Source organism: Cebidichthys violaceus, unplaced genomic scaffold (genome assembly GCF_023349555.1).
Source record: "Cebidichthys violaceus isolate CVI_PGR_0920_01 unplaced genomic scaffold, fCebVio1.0.p SCAF_67, whole genome shotgun sequence".
Lineage (NCBI taxonomy): Eukaryota > Metazoa > Chordata > Actinopteri > Perciformes > Stichaeidae > Cebidichthys > Cebidichthys violaceus.
In genome coordinates, this window is record NW_027176894.1 from 592,473 (window position 1) to 611,200 (window position 18,728).

General features: G+C 44.6%; 1 protein-coding gene and 1 pseudogene across 1 annotated transcript; both read right to left on the reverse strand.

Moving 5' to 3' along the window:
- Positions 1-13,483, reverse strand: part of LOC137890620 (contactin-associated protein-like 4) — a 78,847-nt pseudogene extending 65,364 nt beyond the window's left edge.
- A 1,733-nt stretch (positions 13,484-15,216) lies between these two features.
- LOC137890629 (tripartite motif-containing protein 16-like) lies at positions 15,217-17,714 on the reverse strand. The gene has a single exon (XM_068734794.1). The coding sequence runs from the start codon at positions 17,629-17,631 to the stop codon at positions 15,952-15,954; it is 1,680 nt and encodes a 559-aa protein (XP_068590895.1). The 5' UTR covers positions 17,632-17,714; the 3' UTR covers positions 15,217-15,951.
- Positions 17,715-18,728: the final 1,014 nt, after the last annotated feature.

The window sequence follows — 18,728 nt, forward strand, 5'->3', positions numbered from 1 at the left end:
TGCCGAGGCTATAGCGCAACGAGATGTTTGCCGTGCGAGTCAGCCACTCTGTGGCGATTGCCAATGAAGGGCCGGGGTCAGCAGTCTGTCCACTGAACGCACAGAGACAAAGTGACTGAGCCTGGCTGAGATTTGTGAAATTGCAATATCCTACTCCATTTGTTACTGGGAAGAAGAAAAAAAAAATCTCATCACTTTGCAGCACTGCTGAAGAGACCAAAAAAAAAAAGCATACATGCATATGATACCTATGCTACTGGTGCTGCAGTAACATTGAGCTTTATAAAGGCTCTACAAGACATACAGCGGAAAGTGGAGCTCAGTCTGTCTCTGTCTTTTCCTGTGTGTGTGTGTGTGTGTGTGTGTGTGTGTGTGTGTGTCTGTGTGTAGCCTCTTTTCACTAAACCACAGCAGCAGCCTCAGTCTCAGCATCTACAGTCTTACTTTACAGACGTCTTCCCGTGGGGGACATTAGCCGATAAGTGGTCTTTAAAAGAACTTCTCTGCAGATAATTTGACGTTGTCCGTCTTCTATCAAACACTCGGAGCTCGGCTTCTCCTGAGTCTTCTTTAACTAACTAAGCCAAGAGTTTTTTCGTGGAGACGAGCGTTGAAGCAGCACTTTCACATTGAACCGCTAAGCCGTCACAGGACGGTGTAATTGGGGATATCTGAAGGGAAAAGAGACAGCGGTCAGAAATATGGGATATGGTGGCGAATATCTCCTGTTGGTCACGTCCTTCTCTGAGCAGATTGTTCGTGTGAAAAGGTCTGATCGAATAGAAACTTCAGCACGAAGAGATCGGTGAAAAATCGGAAAAAAAAGCATGAATCGACCAGATTGAAGACATAGCAGGCCTTTCAGAACACAGCCTCTTACACCAGATAACACATCAAACCGACACGCCGTGTTCTTCACACCAAAGACACTCGCTCGCTTCCTGCCAGAAAGACGCTGCCGGTTGGTGTGGGAGCAGGAGATTATAGTTGGCATTGCTCCAGACCAGCATGACACACATTCACTGGTATGCAGGGTGTTTTCGCTTGGAATAAGTAGAAAAATCACTAGGTAAGACTTCTGGATATAAGATGTGATATTTAGGTCTTTCAAGACAAAAAATAGATCTTGAAATTAGCTGAGGAAACTAATCTTGAGCTCTATATCACCATTAGGATGTGTGTCATATAATAAGCATGCTCAAAAGTGGGTTTTATTCACTTAACAAGATATTCAAGATACAAAATACTTTGACTATTAATGACACAAATATGCATTTTTGCAGCGTTTGTTTTCTGCCTGCTTTCAATTTAATATTTTCCAAGAGCTTCGAGCGTTTCATCTCGATGTTGATAAAGCACAAATTATATTATGTTTTTGCTGCTTGGATGAAATTCATCACTCTGTTTATAGCGATGCGTCAGGTCCAGACCTAAAAAAACCTCCGTCAGCTCCACTCACATCAGCTACACCGGCATCAGGCTGCGCTGAGGGTCCAGTTGCGGCACATCTGTTCCCGTGTCTGACGATGACTGATTCAGCATAGATCCCTGAAGGAACATCATCTTCTCTCTAGTCTCTACTAGAGGACGGTTTAGGGTTGAGTGCAGAATGTCGATGGGGATTTAGTGTCATTACAGCCATGTCTAATCACTTCACCGTTGCCCCATGTCAAAACCTAATGTACTGAATGTAACGTATTATTATCTAAGTCAAGTCTAATGCATTTTTGACTGAGTATAGTCTGGTCTGTCGTATCCTTTATACTCTTTTGGACGTTGGTTAAGTCGTGAGTTTTGCAGGTGAAGGCCCTGCACACCCTCACAGGTGTGTTCAACAGTGGAATAGACCTCTATTCAGGCTGAAGGTGGTTTGAGCAATGATGGAAATAACCAATGAAGACGATGTCAATGTGTCATCGATAAAGGTGACACTTATAATAATGGCATTAATGGCATGATGTGAATAAGCTGCAATCTTGCAAAAAAAAACACAACTTGCAGTGCTCTTCAAAACCAAGCTGAAAACTGTCTCACACACACACACACACACACACACACACACACACACACACACACACACACACACACACACACTCAAAAGCCAGCGGGTGGTGAAATTGTAGAGGCAGTTGAGAATGTCACAGCAGGAAACTATCTGAGGCAAAAGTATATCTCAGTATCTTCATTGTCACTCCTTCTTACTTCCTTCACTTCTTTCGAACCTTCTACCTTTCCTTACTAACCTCACTTGTCTCCTTTTCCCCAAACGTATCTCCTTTTACTGTCCTAATTCCTCTTTCCTCCTCTCCCTTTCCACACTATCTTTTCATACCTGTATCTTTCTCCTCCTCCCTGAGCCGTCTCCTGAAGTCAAATCATCTCAAAGATGTGAGCCGATGCTTCCAGAAAGCAGATGGTGGCCCGTATACACACACACACACACACACACACACACACACACACACACACACACACACACACACACACACACACGTACGCAGCAAAGTCATTGAGGGATAAAATGGGAAAGGCAGCAGAAAATGTCACTGCAGTTGTGAGAAACACAGAGGGAGTACTGCTCCCAGACAGCCTGCAGACCTTGACTCCTAAACTTTATCCTCTCATACTTTATATTGCCCTTCGTCCACTTCTTTCCTCCCCTTATCCACTTTCAATTCCCCTCATCTTCATCTCTCCCCTTCTCCTGCATCCCACCCTCCTCCCTCCTCCCTCCTCCCTCCTCCCTCCTCCCTCCTCCTCTGCCTCGCCTCAATGTGCTTAGCTTTGATTTAGCTCCGTCTCGTTCGGTTGAAATTCAGCCTTCCCCGTCCGTCTTTAATGGCCACTGACTCAGCGCTGTCCTCCTCTTTAATGCAAACTGACCGGCCCTGCTTCGTCTCATCAGCAGTCTGCGGAGCTGTGGTCACGCAGTACCGACTTCATGAGAAATACACAGCAGTGACAGCATCAAGCTGTGATCAGCATCTATTTTAGTTTGAAACGAGGACGCGCTGGAGCCGGGTCTGGGGAGGTACGAGGTTATGCAGATGCACTGATGCTGAAGACAGATATTTGACAATTAGACTTGCCCAAGTTTGGTAGAGTCCCTCAGTAACTTCTATTAACTCACTTTTCAAGGTGAACCGTATTCTAATGCGTGGAGGACATATGAAAATGTGACATTAAAATTCCCACAGCAGTCTGAGTCTCCAGAGCTCTTCGACTCCACCTCTCTCTCTCTCTCTCTCTCTCTCTCTCTCTCTCTCTCTCTCTCTCTCTCTCTCTCTCTGTCTCTCTGTGTCTCTCTCTGTCTCTCTCTCTCTCTCTCGCTCTCTCTCTCTCTCTCTCTGTCTCTCTCTCTCTCTCCATCTCTCTCTCTCTCTCTCTCTCTCTCTCTCTCTGTCTCTCTCTCTTTGTCTCTCTCTCTCTCTCTCTGTCTCTGTCTCTGTCTCTCTCTCTCTCTCTCTCGCTCTCTCGCTCTCGCTCTCTCGCTCTCTCTGTCTCTCGCTCTCTCTGTCTCTCTGTCTCTCTGTCTCTCTCTCTGTCTCTCTCTCGCTCTCTCTCGCTCTCTCTGTCTCTCTCTCTCTCCCTCTCTCTCTCTCTCTCTCTCTCTCTCTCATGCGGAGCCTGTATTTCGTCATTTCAAGTGAGAGTAAGGGCAGTGCCAAAATTGTAGCAGTAGCTTGCCAGTTATGGAAGCTTAACATAGCTGAGCACCGTAGCATATCAGCAAACTTCTGTGATATAATGTGGGATGAGATAAAAAAAAAAAAAGAGCAGAGGTCCCTCCAACTTCTTGGTTTGCTGTTGTTGCAGTAGCCTGTACGTGTCTTTTAGTGCATGTGAGTCCACGTGTGTGGACCAAACCAACCCGGTCTCTCTCCCAACTTGTATAATACCAATGGATGCTCATTCCCCCTCGGCCTCTGACTCTGACACACAGAGCTATACCTTGTAGCGTCTGTATGCGACACACCGGAATCATTTTTTCACGTCGGCCGTTAGCAATGAGAGTCACGTGAGTCGTTAGTCACTAAACCTAACTTAGTGGGTTTGCTGCATAGACCTAACTTTCTGTGAAGACGGTTATTTATTTTGAAATAGACGCTTTGCATGTAACCAGTGGAAACTGACACGCCTGTCATGTCCAAAGCTGACGCTAGAGCGGAACCCAGAGCAGAGGTTCTCAACTGGTCTGGCTGCGGGACCCACCATCACCCCTTAATGACAAAGCCGCGACCCAAATTTTCAACTTCTCAAATGTGTTTAATGAAAAGATGGAGCAGTTTGAACCTGAGCTGAAGATGTCCTCTGCAGTCGTAGCAGTAGGGAGCTCTCTTGTTCCTGTCAGTCCCCGTCCCACATGTTTCACGTAAACAAGTAAAACTGCTTTGTTGTGTCTGTAGATTTGTCCATTTGTAATGAAAAATGACCGCTTGTCTTAATTGGAGCTGTGGTTTGTTGTTTGATGTCATCCAACATGTCTTCAGTCACCTACTCATAGTGTCATTCTACAGAGGAATAGTTTTCAGTTCATGAGCTGCGGATTGATCCAACAAATGCCGCTTCAGTTTTGACGGCTTCATGCTTTCTTGTGCCAGAACCTCGCTGCACAAAACACACTGAGTTTTTTGTCCTCGATGTAAGAAAATCCATCTCTCATGTAGTCGGTGTCGTACTAACATATCGCTCACTTAGCACATGAAAACAAACTGTGTGGGTGTTCTTCTACACTGTGAAATGGGTGTCTATTAGCATTACAAGGCATTAACGCCAAATACGGTTAAGGAGTGTGAATAACTCCGCTGCATAAAAAAATCCCCTTCAAAATAAAAGCACAGGCAAAGGTCTGCGACCCACTGAAAACGGGTCCGCGACCCACCACTTGAGAATCACTGACCTAGAGCGTCACAGTTTGAAGCTCAGGGCCACTGACCAGCGTCTATATATATATATATATATATATATATATATGATGAGCTGGGAGTGTGAACGTGTCTACTGAACTGGCTGGCTAACAGCCACCGCTCTGCGCTGAGCTGATACCGGCGGTTAACGCTGATAACGTCGTCCTGATCCACAAAGACAGAGCAGAAGCGTAGCACCCACCCTGGTGTGGAGGCTCGACCACGGATCATTTTACCTTTTAAATGGCAGCAAAACACAACCGATGGTCTAAATGTAAATGAGAAGCTAAGTAGCTAATCTAGGGACAAGATAGCTGATTAGGATGCATTGCTGAAGAACACACTGTCTAACAGGGTTCACATTCTTTCTTTATCGAGCTTTTCAACAAATAGCTGCACAGTTGTTCACAACTGAAACTGGGGAAACAATCACAGAGAAAGTTGTGTCCCTCGACATCTGAGTGACAGAGTATCGTGACCTCCGCAGATAGAAACGGACCCAGAATTCCAAGCGACAACAAGTCATCTGAGTTGATGACAATCTCACATGATGAATGGCTTCATTTTTTTTGGGGGGGGGGGCAGGCTCCTTCTGGGGACGGCCTTGAACAAATACAGTCCAGCAGGTCCCAAGATCAAACAGATGGACCGCAGTCCCCCGTCAGCTCCTCACTTAACTACCTGTTCCTGGGTTAATAAATCCAGATTCATGACCAGTGGCTCCACGTCCCGAAAAACCTTGACTTCATCAGGTCCCGTTCATGGCTCCATTTTGCCGGCACACATTTCTATAAATGACACTGAAGAAGAAATATGAAGGGGATTTATCCTCGGCTACTCATCCCGGCTCTCACTGATGCTGCCCTCTCATGAATCATAAAGGACCGGGAGGTTTACTGGGAATTTCAATAGTTTATATGCACAGGTTTATGTTCTTCTCGGCGCAAACAATCCGCTCACTGGAACACAATAAATTCATACGACACGGGGCAGTGCAGCACATGAAATGAGATGCTGAATTTGCACCCTCGTCTGTATTTTTCTTCACCAGATTAATCCTGGAACAGATGAGGGGTAATTCATGAACTCAAAGATTTATTATTAACGATTTATGATGCGATTTAATCAAGCACCGCTAATATCCCCCGATGCACATTTTGAATATCCAACTCGAACAGCCATTCAGCCTGCTGCATCTCAATAACCAAACCATGCTGTCTTTAATTTCATGTGAGGTAAAGGCTAAAATATCATGATCACCTGCATTTCACGTCTCTTTGTGGCGTGATCACAGGATGAACGGAGGACAGGTAGCAGAAATATGTAGAACCAACCTGAATGTGAATGAACTTTTGAGGCGGGACAGGACGCCTTTCTTCCTCTCTGCAGGCGGAAAATATACTGACTCCTAAACTATACCTTCAAAGTTCTCTCCTTGAGGACTCAGAGGAACCAGCGAGCCGCCGTCGTCTTAACACCCACGAATGAGGGTGAAAATGCAAATCAGCACACACACACACACACACACACACACACACACACACACACACACACACTCACACACACACACACACACACACAGTACAAGTGGTATAATCTGTCATTAAGCTAGGATTAAAAGTCATTAAGTGTTATTGATATTATCTGCCATTAGGCTATGATTATAGCACACACTCCAGTGGCTCTAAATCAGCTCAGAGGGGAGATAAACGCTTCAAGGAAGACTGATGAGGCAGAGGGAGAGAGAAAGAGAGAAAGAGAGAAAGAGAGAAAGAGAGCGCGGACGACGGGGAAAGTGAGTGCAACCGTCTATCGCTCATGTGTGGATGATGAGCAGCGTGATTGATGACTGAGCAGACAAAAGACATTTGATTTCCCTGCTAGAGCAGATAGTAGTAAATGAACAAATGATAGGCTGAGTGTCATCAAAGTGTGTTGATCGTAACGTGACCCTGTTTTGCTCAAAACAAGTGAACTTTAGGAAGATGAGGAGCAACTTTAAGCACCAACTGAATTTTTTGGGGGGGATTTTATGCCTTAGGCATGTCCCCAACTAAGAAATGACAAAGTCAAATCTGATTGGTCAAGGCTTATAATCGACTGATCGTCACAATGTCTTCTTTTGTTTCTTGCTCACTGATACCCCCTTTGTTTAAGCTTCATGTATCCATATAAAATAGTAACTACAACATTATTGTCTGAGATACATGTCACTAGCGCTTAGCACTGTCATGTGTGTGTGTGTGTGTGTGTGTGTGTGTGTGTGTAGTCGCAGCACTGTCCGTGGCGCTGACACGGAGCGGAGATTGTTAGACAGAGAGACTGCTTGCTTTTTGTGGTTGTCAATAGATCTTTCGGTTTCCTTATTACGTTTTCCACATTATAGAAACTAACATTGCAGACAGAAGGGACACAAACAGGACAGCAGAGGGACGGTCAACGGGGGGGAAGACGTTTTTAGAGAACTGTTCACAAATTCAAGATCTTGCTCTGATTATGTTTGTGTTCTTATATGAGTCATGGGCGATTATTGAGTGAATGATGAACAATGGGTGAGCTCTCTGAGGAGCACACGACTGAAGGACAACTTATTGGTTTTGGCAGACTGGGTTTTTTTGGCATTGGCTATTAAATGCCTCTCTTTTTTTCCAAAATGATTTCCGTTGAGGGAGCGAATTCTTTAACTCAGCTGATCGATACTAATGTCAAATGGTGGTAAAGAATTTCCTGGGACCACCTTTCCAAATAAATGAAAAAAGGGAGGAAAAATAAACATGTGTTGTCAGCTGTAATAGCCAAAATAAATATTCTGCTCACAGTCACCGTAACTGCCTGCCATTATCAATCAAAGTGTGATGCGTTCAGAGTCATATTTCCTCACCACACTCTTGGGATCTTTTACTGGCGTAAGGTTGTCTCTCCTTTAAAAAAAAACAATCCATCTACGTGTCGCTGCATCCGAAACTGTGTTTTTTTTTATTTTAATGTGTGCAACAATTCACATAAATCCCCAAAAAAAAGAATTGAGAATAGCTGGTCTATGTCATGTTTCCTGTCCGTCACTCTTTTCCTTCATCGGTGCTAGTTTGCTCTCTGCCTCCATGCCTATAGCTTTGTGGAATTTGCCGTCAGTAAAGTTTCTCCTCACCTCACGTGCCGCTTGTTTTACGGTCAGGCTCGTCATCTTTACCGTTTTTAATGTCCCTGTAAATACACACTGAGGAGCTTTCGTGTACATTACCACCGCTGCTTTCTGTGCACTCTACTGCACTTAAGCAAGCATTTTAGAGTGGGAACACGTTCTAATTTACAGCCTCAGCCTGAGGAAGTAGTTACTGTGGAGGGGAGGGAGAGCCCTCTCCTCCACAGAGCAGCGTTACTGTTTAACAGAAGGTCAGACGCGTCTATTCCTCTCCAGGCACTTACATCTTCATATTAATGTGCTTACATAAACTTTAACCTCATGTTTGCTTAAAACACCCAGGGCCAATCCAATTAATTTAAACCTGCAGTGGGAGTAGTTACACACACACACACACACACACACACACACACACCCAAGGGCCAGTTTGGTTTGGGGCATGTTCAATGACAGCCTTCTACAGCTTGATATCTACACAGTTACAGTTCTGGCTTTTGAACAGACGTGCTGCGTTACGAGCTTCAGGTGTGGAGATTAAAAGTTGTTGACGTCTACCTGGAAGGGAAGGCCCAACTAAACAGTTTGAGTTGCATTGTGGGAAATGTAGGATCCAGTGGTGGTGGAGCTTGACACATAAGCCCGTCTCTTAAGCCTCACCCCACAATACTAGTACAAAACATAACTGCGACGATAGAATAGGATGGGTTTGTTTTCCATTTGTGGTGCATTACATCCGTGAGCTTGTGTGTTCACATCACTGATTGCCAAAGGCATGTATTTCATAATGATTATGGGATATCTTTTGGTTTGGATAAACATTGACTTGACCGCATTACAGCATAGCTGCTTAATAACAACAACAAAAGGAGAAACTTACACAAAAACATATAGCAAGAACATATAAATGAATAAGTAAAGTAGACACAGTAAAGGATAAAACACAGGTTAATTATGATGCTTCACATAATAACTGCTGTAATGGATTGGACATAGAGTATCTGATTCTTTAATTATAGTTAGCTTGTACTCAAACCCGCTTCTGAATGGCCCTTGCTTCTTTAATTATAAGTGCACAACGAGCCAATCAAGCCCCGTCGATCAATACGTTCAGTATCTGTTGGTCACCAAGCTGATCCTAATGTGGCACATGAGCCTTAATGTACAGCGTCACGGTACAGTTAGCAATTAACATCAAGCGTGTGGAATTACATAACCATGCTTGACATGCTTGACATGCTTTCATGCGCTTCATTTCTGCTTTGAGGAACATTTTTCCAGAAGCAGAACCAGCGCGAGAACCAGGAGGATTTCTTCTGCGGGCAGCAGAGACAGTACAGCGCAGCTAATTAAACGCTCCACTAATTAATGTAGGGATGCATTCGAGGCAGTGTTGTACTTAAATAATGCCTCGAGATCCAGCAAAATAAAGCAGAACAAAATAACTCGCAAGGGATTGAAACTTTCTGAGGGCGCAATTAGAGACGCAGCAGGACACCAATAAAGACTACAGTCTCTCTGCTCTGTAAGAATACTGGAGCCGGCTTTATTGTTATAGATATCGATGTTTTTCAGGGAAGGTTAGAAAGAAAAATGTGCTGTTTTACAGCTTCATTTTAAGTCAGTGGCACACATTCAAATGTTTAGCCATGTTCTTAGCAACAGTCACACTGGGAGTGATAATTGGTCCGTCGTCAATGACAGCTCGAGTGTAAGTTTTCGGCTGACCGTCTTGTTTGTGGACCATGACTGCGATGCTTTGTTCAGCGCACAACACGGCCCCGAGGCCGCATTGGATTTTGGACTGTTTTCTGCAGCTTGGACTGGAAACATTGATCTCTCTTGCTCTTTACAATGGAACGCTCACTGTAAATTGCACATGAGTGCAAAAGCCATTGCTCTTCTGACACACAACTCTGATTTTAGTGTCGATGCTTAAAAAATACCAAGAAGTTGTTGTTTTTTCCTCTCGTTCGAGGTTCTGGACTTTGTTCTTTGTGAGTTGAAGAACAACAACAACAAACAAAACACTAAAACTGCAAAGTTCCTTTCATTTTTGCTTTAAAGCTGCAATAAACAATAAGTTTTTACTGAAAAAAAAGTGATGACTCGTGGCGACACACGCCCTCAGCGCAGTGTTTTCAAGGCTACATCCACACTACTACTAATTTTTTTAAAACGGCGTTTCAACACAAACAGAATCTCTGTCCAGACAAGCGTTTCAGAAATAATCCCAGTCCATAATACCCGGACAAGCATTTCACATGACTAGAGCTGATATCGCCGCTCAAATAATAGCTTACCCACATGGGGGAACGACACGTCGAGACTTATGAGACCCATAAAGAAGCAAATGTGGGTGACTGGTTCAATCGTTTCCAGAGGTCTACCGTTTCTGCCCATCCAGACTACAACGAAACCTGCTAGGCATAGGCACAGCACAAGTTATACATTTTAAAATGAAAACGTATCCAGTGTGGATCCGGCCTAATGGTCTTTCCCCTCATTGTTTTGGTTTTTCACGGTCCGTAACTCATTCCGAAACACGACTCCAAAGACGACTAATGTTGCTCCATACTGGATGTCTAACAGCAACTGTCTTTTTTAAAAAAAACAATATGTTTCTGTTAACTGTTAACAGGTTGTTCTGCTGCCCCCTAGTGACCGGAAAAATCACTTATCTTCACCTGAATACAACCTTTCAGTTTCATAATGGTCTCTGCGCACACTGGGCCGACCTGCCGTCATTCCACAGTACCTTCATGCAAGAAGCAATTTCAAACACAATGTGACTCTATCACGCTGTTAAAATCAGAAGGCGATTAACCGCACAGTGACTTTAATGTCCTGCAGGCATCTGTTTCACACGCTGACTTCCTTGAATCTCATTACATAAACCCCAGCGCTTTCACTCCTCCGGCTAACAAGTCAACGGAGCGCCATCTGTGGCTGTTTAAATATGTATTTCTGTTTTGTTATCATTTAGTACCACCTCCGTAATGAACAGTGAGCTGTCTGCACGGGTGGAAGGAGACGTGAGGCTCAGTCTGAAACCCGCGGCTGGGATCCCTCCACCTCTGCAGTCCTAACTTAATATGCTGCCGTGGTTTATGGTCCGTGCATGATGAGTGTGTGGCTGAGTCAGGCCGGGGCGAGGTAAACAGAGAGATGGACAGAGGCGAGGGAGGAACAGAGAGAGTAAGAAAATGGACAAGGCGGGGAAAGAGAAACCAAAACCAGAGAGGAAAAAATGAGAGAAAGAGCCGCTGACTGCAACAAAGGAAAAAATAATTAGCCTCTATAGATTAGAACCGGTTTCTCTATGACCACAGTACTGGAGAAGAAACTGTAAAACATGCAGATGAATCTCTGAATAGGTGTGGTGGGTGAACCTGCATTAAACTGCTGCAAACCCTGAAACAATGTCATCAGTCGGAGCCCTTAGTGGAGCATTTTAGTGTCCCGTTGTGGTCTAAATGCTGTTTTAGAGGCTTTTTACACCCTGACAGGAATAAAACTGAGGGAGAACACGAAAGCATTGCTTTAGGTCTTGAAATCTCAAGTTATTCATGAAGTCCAACTTGTAACAGCTGCACAGAAGGAGGTGATGACGGACACATCAAATCAGCTGAAGAAGAGGAGGGAAAGAAAAGAGCAGAAGGAGATAGAAACGAGGAGATGTGGCCGAGAAGCAGGAAAGAACACAAGCAGGAGGTGAAGAGGAAGAGATGGGAAAGGAAGGAGCCAGCAACACAGCAGCAGCAGCAGCAGCAGCAGCTCTCTGATTCAACAGGAGAGGGGAGATCTAGGTGGAGGTGAGACAGAAAGAGACAGCAAGCAGAGAGAGAGAGAGACAGACAGAAAGAGAAGAGGAGAACGACAGGAGGCGGGGAGGGGGGGGGGGGGGGGGGGGGGGGGGGATCTGTTGACAGAAGAAAGGAGGATGAGAGAAGCTGACAGAAAACAGCAGGGACCGAAGAAGGAGAGAGCAGCGAGCAGAAAGATGTGTCGGGGAGGAGAGGACGGAGAGTTTGGCAGCAGATCAGAGTCAGACACAGACGCAAGGGACGTAACCGAAGGAGGGACACAACAGGAGGAAGAGAGACAGATATTTTGGTAAAGTCGTAGATGTTTCTTTTCGGGAAGGAACAATGAAAAAACCACAGATCTGTTCTGACTGCGTGTTCCTTCCTTACATCACTTCTTTTGTCATACGTCCAACTGCGGAAGCTGCGGTTTTATGTCTTACAGCTGACTGCCTGTGCGTTGCACTGCAGCAGACCTCAATGTTCACTGCACATGTTTCATTTTTCGATATTTTTATCACGATTTATGAGTGACAGTCGAGGCAGATTAAAACTCAGAAAGGATTGGTTGACGTGTGGAGGGTCTTGGTCTAAGAAAGCGAGAGAGGCGCATAAAAGAGACTCAATAAAACACAGAAAAGAGGACCAGGTGACAATAAGTTGTGAAAGAGGAGAATATAAGCGTGGAAGGATGGAGAACTTTTACAACCATCTGCTCCTAACACATACAAGGATGTCTCCCTTCATTCAGATTCTCTCCATCTCACCTACACACTCACAGCAGAGATGAACTGCCTATTTACAAGATGCAATAAGAGACAATACAGCTAGCTTCACCTTCATTTCTCCATCATAGAGGTCAGATAATCAAACCAGCAACCTCTCCATGCTAACGTCTCCAACCAGCAAATGTTACAACCTCTTTTGTTTCCCCTCTCACACGCTCCTTCACACTCTGGCTGCTCTGGAGTGTGTGTGTGTGTGTGTGTGTGTGTGTGTGTGTGTGTGTGTGTGTGAGTGCGTGTGTGAGTGCGTGTGTGAGTGCGTGTGTGTGTGTGCACAAACGTGGCTCAGTCCCAGGATTCCCATGATGGTGCGCTGAGCACCAAATTAACCGGAAAACAAAGTGATGGTGTTGTTTTACGCACACGGTGGATGAATCGGCTTCTGGCAAGTTTGGGCGACAATTAAATGTGTTCTGGCTCTGAGATAGAAAGCGTCTTTGGGCATTTTTGTCCAGAGCAACGACACCATTTAAATTAAACCACTTAAACTCTCCGTGTTTCTTCTTTACAACCATGCACTGATGCGTAAACGAGGTGCGCAAAATCCAACAGCCTTAAGAAACAAATCCCCGTACTTCATCCAAATGAACACAAGTACACGAGACCAACAGCTGAACAGCACTGCATCCAGAAAGCAGAAGCTTTACACGATAGAAGGATGAAGCACCAGGACCCCCCGCGTCCGCGCTGCCCAGACTCGCTCCGTCTCCCCCGGGGAAAAGTAAAAAAAAAGAAGCGCATAGCCTGCTCACCTTCTCCGGTTGTCCCGTACGAGCTGCAGAGAAGCAGGGCGACTTGAGCGATAATCCCAGCGGCTCTTTTACTCCTAAAATCCATGATGATGAAGCGGCGAGAGGCTGCGGAGAAGAGGGAGAGAGAGAGAGAGACGGCCAACCTCTCCTCTCCAGCTCCAAGAGAGATCTCCTCAGGAGAGAGAGAGAGAGAGAGAGAGAGGGAGAGAGAGAGAGAGAGAGGAGAGAGAGAGAGAGAGAGAGAGAGAGAGGAGAGAGGAGAGAGAGGGAGAGAGAGAGACGGCGAAGAGAGAGAGAGAGAGAGAGAGACGGCGAACCTCTCCTCTCCAGCTCCAAGAGAGATCTCCTCAAACCCGACAGGAGGAAGAGAGAGAGGGAGAGAGAGAGGGGGGGGAGAGAGCGAGAGATGGGGGGGGGGGGGGGGGGGGGGGGAGGGAGAGGTCAGCAAACTCAGCTGAGTATCTCTGTTGTTTTCTCAGCTATTCTGCAGCTTTGCGGTTGGAGCAAAACTGAAATGCTAAAATTCTCTCTCTCTCACTCACACACACACACACACACACACACACACACACAAAGTCTCACGTGCAGTAGTCCTTTAACCCTAAAAGTGTACATTTTCCTTAGTTTTGACAAATGATGCAAAGTAAAAATAAAACAATTATATGGGGACAGTCATGAAGAAAAACAAAACAACAGTAAATAAATAAGCCAACCCGTTGTCATTCCCAAACCCGTCGCATACTAACACATTTTATCTGTGTCACTTTCTGAAGCACAAAGAAAAACACTTGCTTTGGGTTCTACCCAGAACCCAACATAAAGGGTTATACCTAGATCCACCTGTATAAAGTTCAACCAGAACCCCCAAATGAGAGGTTCTACATGGGGATTTAGCGTTCAACAATCGTTGAAGAACGCAGTCTTTTAAGTAGTCTTCTGGGAAGAACTTCAGCCCCTCAGGAAGAACCCTTTTTACGAACCCTTATTTCTAAGAGTGACGTCGAGATTTCACTGGATAATTGAACTGACCTGCTGGAGCTAGATGAAGAGTCAGGGGATCACCAAATTCAATGGGAGTTATCCTCGGGGGATCACTAACGTCTGCACAGAATTTCATGGCAATCCATTCAATATCTGTCGAGGTATTTCAGTCTGGGCCAAAGTCGTGCACCGACTGACCGTCTTTGCCATCCTTATAGACTCTATAAGGATGGCAAAGACGGTCAGTCAGACCCGGGCATTACCCGGCCCTTTGGCTGTCACCGACCGGCTTGCGGGACGTCAATGGGAGATTTGGGAAAAAAAACGTAAATGAGTGTCCATCATACACGGAATACAGCTGCAATGCTTTTATTTTGAAGGAGACTGTTGCTGTTTTCTTTTCTCAGTTTATGTTTGTTAGTGAATGTGTGCGAGCAGCAGCGTCACTGCACTGTGTTGGTGAAGTGAGCTTAAGGGAGATGTGAGTTAGCTGTTAACCCCTTAAAGAATGTCAGCCTATGTTTAAAAAGAGAAAGATTGACACAGAGTGTAGAGTTTTTAGCAAAGCATGGACTTCTAAGTGTTTATCTAGTGAAGTCAAAGGTAAAGCCGTGTGCTGAGTTTGTGGAGAACAGATCGCAGTGTTTAAGAAGCGACACGTGATTTCAAACTCTGACAGTTTAAAGGACAGAGACTGACTGACAAATGTTCTTCTGCTCTAAACATGAACTCTGTACTTTGTGCTGTTTCAGGAGGAAAAGTGACTCACTTATACTCTCATATTAGTTTCACATTTTCTCCATCAGCTTTGTATGAAACCCTGTAAATAAGACAAGAAGAAAAGACTTTGTTCATTCTTGAATCAAGAAATACTTTATTCATCATGTGAACCTTCAGTTTGTTCACATCCCATCAGTGAAGTCTGTTCAATGACTCTTGTTCAATGATTTCATGAACACATTCACTTCATCCTCATAATACATTTGTTTGGCCAGAATCTCACTTATGTGAAAGAGAATAATGAATGATTTACTTATTGATTATGATCATAATAGTTAGTTATATAATACATCATAGTACCTCTTTTGTATAACGATTAAGAAAACAACAAGAACAACATTTCATCTGTTATAGAAAATAAACATAATTTCACTTGAAGAAATCTTTACAAAGAGTGTTGAGAACTAAATATCTTTGATAAAAGAAGCTCTGGTGATTTCTCTCTTTAAGAGCCATGCAGTGGAAGAGAAACAACAAGTAACAAATACATCAATACTCATATTTATCAAACATTTAAACCTCAGAGCAGTTTACATTTTCATGAAGAGAAATATCAGTTCAGGTCAACAAAGATCATCATGAGCAGTGATAGCCTCCATGGCTAAACAGACACAGAAAGGAGCTCCACCTAAAGAAACTCAAACATTTACAGAACAATAATGAGAAGACGTCAAAGCACCGCCCACAATGTTTGATTGACAGCTGAAGAACAATCAGCAATTAAGCGACAATGATGGAGACAAAATGAGTTTCAGGATTAAAACACAAAAATGAATTTGCTGTTCCTTAAATCACTTCTGACTATTTGAGTTTACAGAACTCAGCAGTGTTTTCGTAATCATAAATCAAAAGTCCAGCATAGAGAGGCTGAGTGAATGTGGTCTGGACTCTGTGGAGGAGAGTCATGGTTTCAGAGACGCTGTAGAAAGACAGAATACCTGCTCTGTGATCCAGGTACACTCCTACTCTGGAGGACTGAGGACGAGAGACGGAAGTTTGGATCTTGTTGTACCAAAATGTAAAACCGTTTTTGTTACAAACTAACACCCAAGATTTGTCATTCCATCCAAATCTACATTTATTAGAGTTCCCTGTTCTGATGATATTCTTGTATGCGACTGCTACATAAACTCCTCTTCCTCTCCACTCCACCTCCCAGTAACAACGTCCAGTCAGACTCTCTCTACTCAGGACCTGATAATATGAAGTGAATCTGTCTGGGTGACTAGAATAAGACTGATGTTCTCTCATAAATGTTGCTTTTCTGTTCCCATCAGATAATAACAGATTTGTGTTTGCTGTGTTTGGATCCAGTGTGATTTCACTTGAATATCTTAAGAACTCAGCTCTGGTCTTGGGCTCTGCTTGTGAAGGTGACAGTAAAACGTCCACTTCAGTCACTGCCAGTGAGACATTTGTCCACTTGTCTCTCAGAAGGTCCTGTAGTTTATCTCTGACTTCTGACACAGCCGCCGTCACGTCCTCAAAGTATCTCAGAGGACGGATATCGATGGCGGACGAGTCTGTAGATTCTCTGAGTGGTGACAGTGAGGGGTAGTTGTGTAGAAACTGGTTGTGATCCTCTGTGTGCGAGAGCAGCTTCAGCTCAGCGTCTTTCCTCTTCAGCTCAGAGATCTCCTGCTCCAGCTTCTCCTGAAGCTCTTTGACTCGACTCACTTCACTTTTCTGCTGGGATCTGACCTGCTGCTTCACATCGGAGCTTCTTTTCTCCATGAGACGGATCAGCTCGGTGAAGATCTTCTCGCTGTCCTTCACCGCTTCGTCGGCGGAGCGATTGACGGCCTCCACCTCCTGTTGAAGCAGCTTCACGTCTTTCTCTCTGTCCTGGATTCTCTGCTGGATGTTTAGTCGACTCACCTCCAGCTCTCTCTGCCTCTCAGTCCTTTCTGCTGCAGCTGAGACTGTGTCGTGGCCTTTGTGTTCATCCACAGAGCAGAGGTAACAGATACACTGCTGATCAGTACGGCAGAACATCTTCATCACCTCATCGTGACGAGAGCAGATGTTCTCCTGGAGCTTCTTGGAGGGGTCCACCAGCTTGTGTTTCTTGAATGGAGTCGCGTCATAATGAGGCTGGAGGTGTTTCTCACAATAAGAGGCCAGACAGACGAGACAGGACTTGATGGCTTTCTGTTTCCTCCCAGTGCAGACATCACAGGACACATCTTCAGGTCCAGCATAGCAGTGATCAGCAGGAGCAGCTTGGAGTCCAGTCTTCTTCAGCTCCTCCACTAAAACTGCTAACATGGTGTTTTTCAGCAGGAGAGGCCTCGGTGTGAAGGTCTGCCTACACTGAGGGCAGCTGTGGAGTTTCTTCACATCCTCTTCATCCCAGAAGCTTTTAATACAGTTCATGCAGTAGCTGTGTCCACAGGAAGTAGTCACCGGATCCTTCAGTAGATCCAGACAGATGGAACAAGAGAAGGTTTCCCGATCCAGCTGAACTCCTTTCTGCGCCATTTCACCTCTCAGTAACAACGACTGTCTGAGTTTCACTTCACTAGAAGCGACTCTGCTTTGACTTCTGATCTGAACAACATGTGTTTGTTCAGTGAATGGAGCCTGTCAGCTCTATCGCTTCACCACCATGTTGGTTACACCCATCTATAAAACTGTAGATCTGAAGGGGAGGGAACCAGGAAGTCTGTGGACAGAGTGGAGCCGGCTGTGTTTGAGAGCAGGAGGAAGAAGGAGGGGTTATCAAGCTGTGCTTCATTCCAGGAAGAGGAGCAGCGCTGTGAATGTGAACTTTGTTTCCTCATTTACAAACAGAGCCTCGGTTAAAACCTGCTCCACGGTTGAGAACATTTCATTTCTGTAGTTGTTAAATATTTCTTGTCTCCTCAGAGGAAGAGTTATAGACAAACATGAAGCCATCAAAAGACTCATTCTGTTCAGTTTTCTTTTACTGCTTAAAAACAGCTGGCTGACAAAAGAGTTATCAAATTAAACTAATATGAAACATTTAAATTGCTGTATAATACCTTTCTCTCATATTTAATGATCAACTTTTAAACATTTGTCTCAAAAGAGTTGAGTTTCAAGATATGATCCTGATGCAAAGCAGCGTTTCAAGATTCACATTTATTCATTTCATGACTTCATGACTGGACCTGATATAATCTGCACATTTTCCATTTGTTGTTGATGTTAAAATATTCCAGCTGTTGTAAAAGCTGAGTCACTCACTGGTTGAGTGACGACTGAGAAAACTCCTCAGGAACAACATGAATCTCCACCAAACATAAACTGGTGGACAGGAATGAGGAGGACTTTCCTAAAGAACAATGCATGGACTCATATCAAATACTGTCTCTCAGTGATCACTTATGACCCACTAGAAGTGGTTCACTCTGCAGAGAGAGAGCATCAACCTCTACATGAACTCAGCCACCAGGTGTCAGATAGAAATGGTTCATCCAAGAGGAAGCTATGAAAATGGCGGACACACAGCGGGGCGAGACGCCAAGCGGACAAAGCTCGTTCTACAATGAGAGTGAATCAGGGTTTGTCTTTCACCTGCTGTTGAGAGGGAGGAGGAGCCAACTTTTAATGTT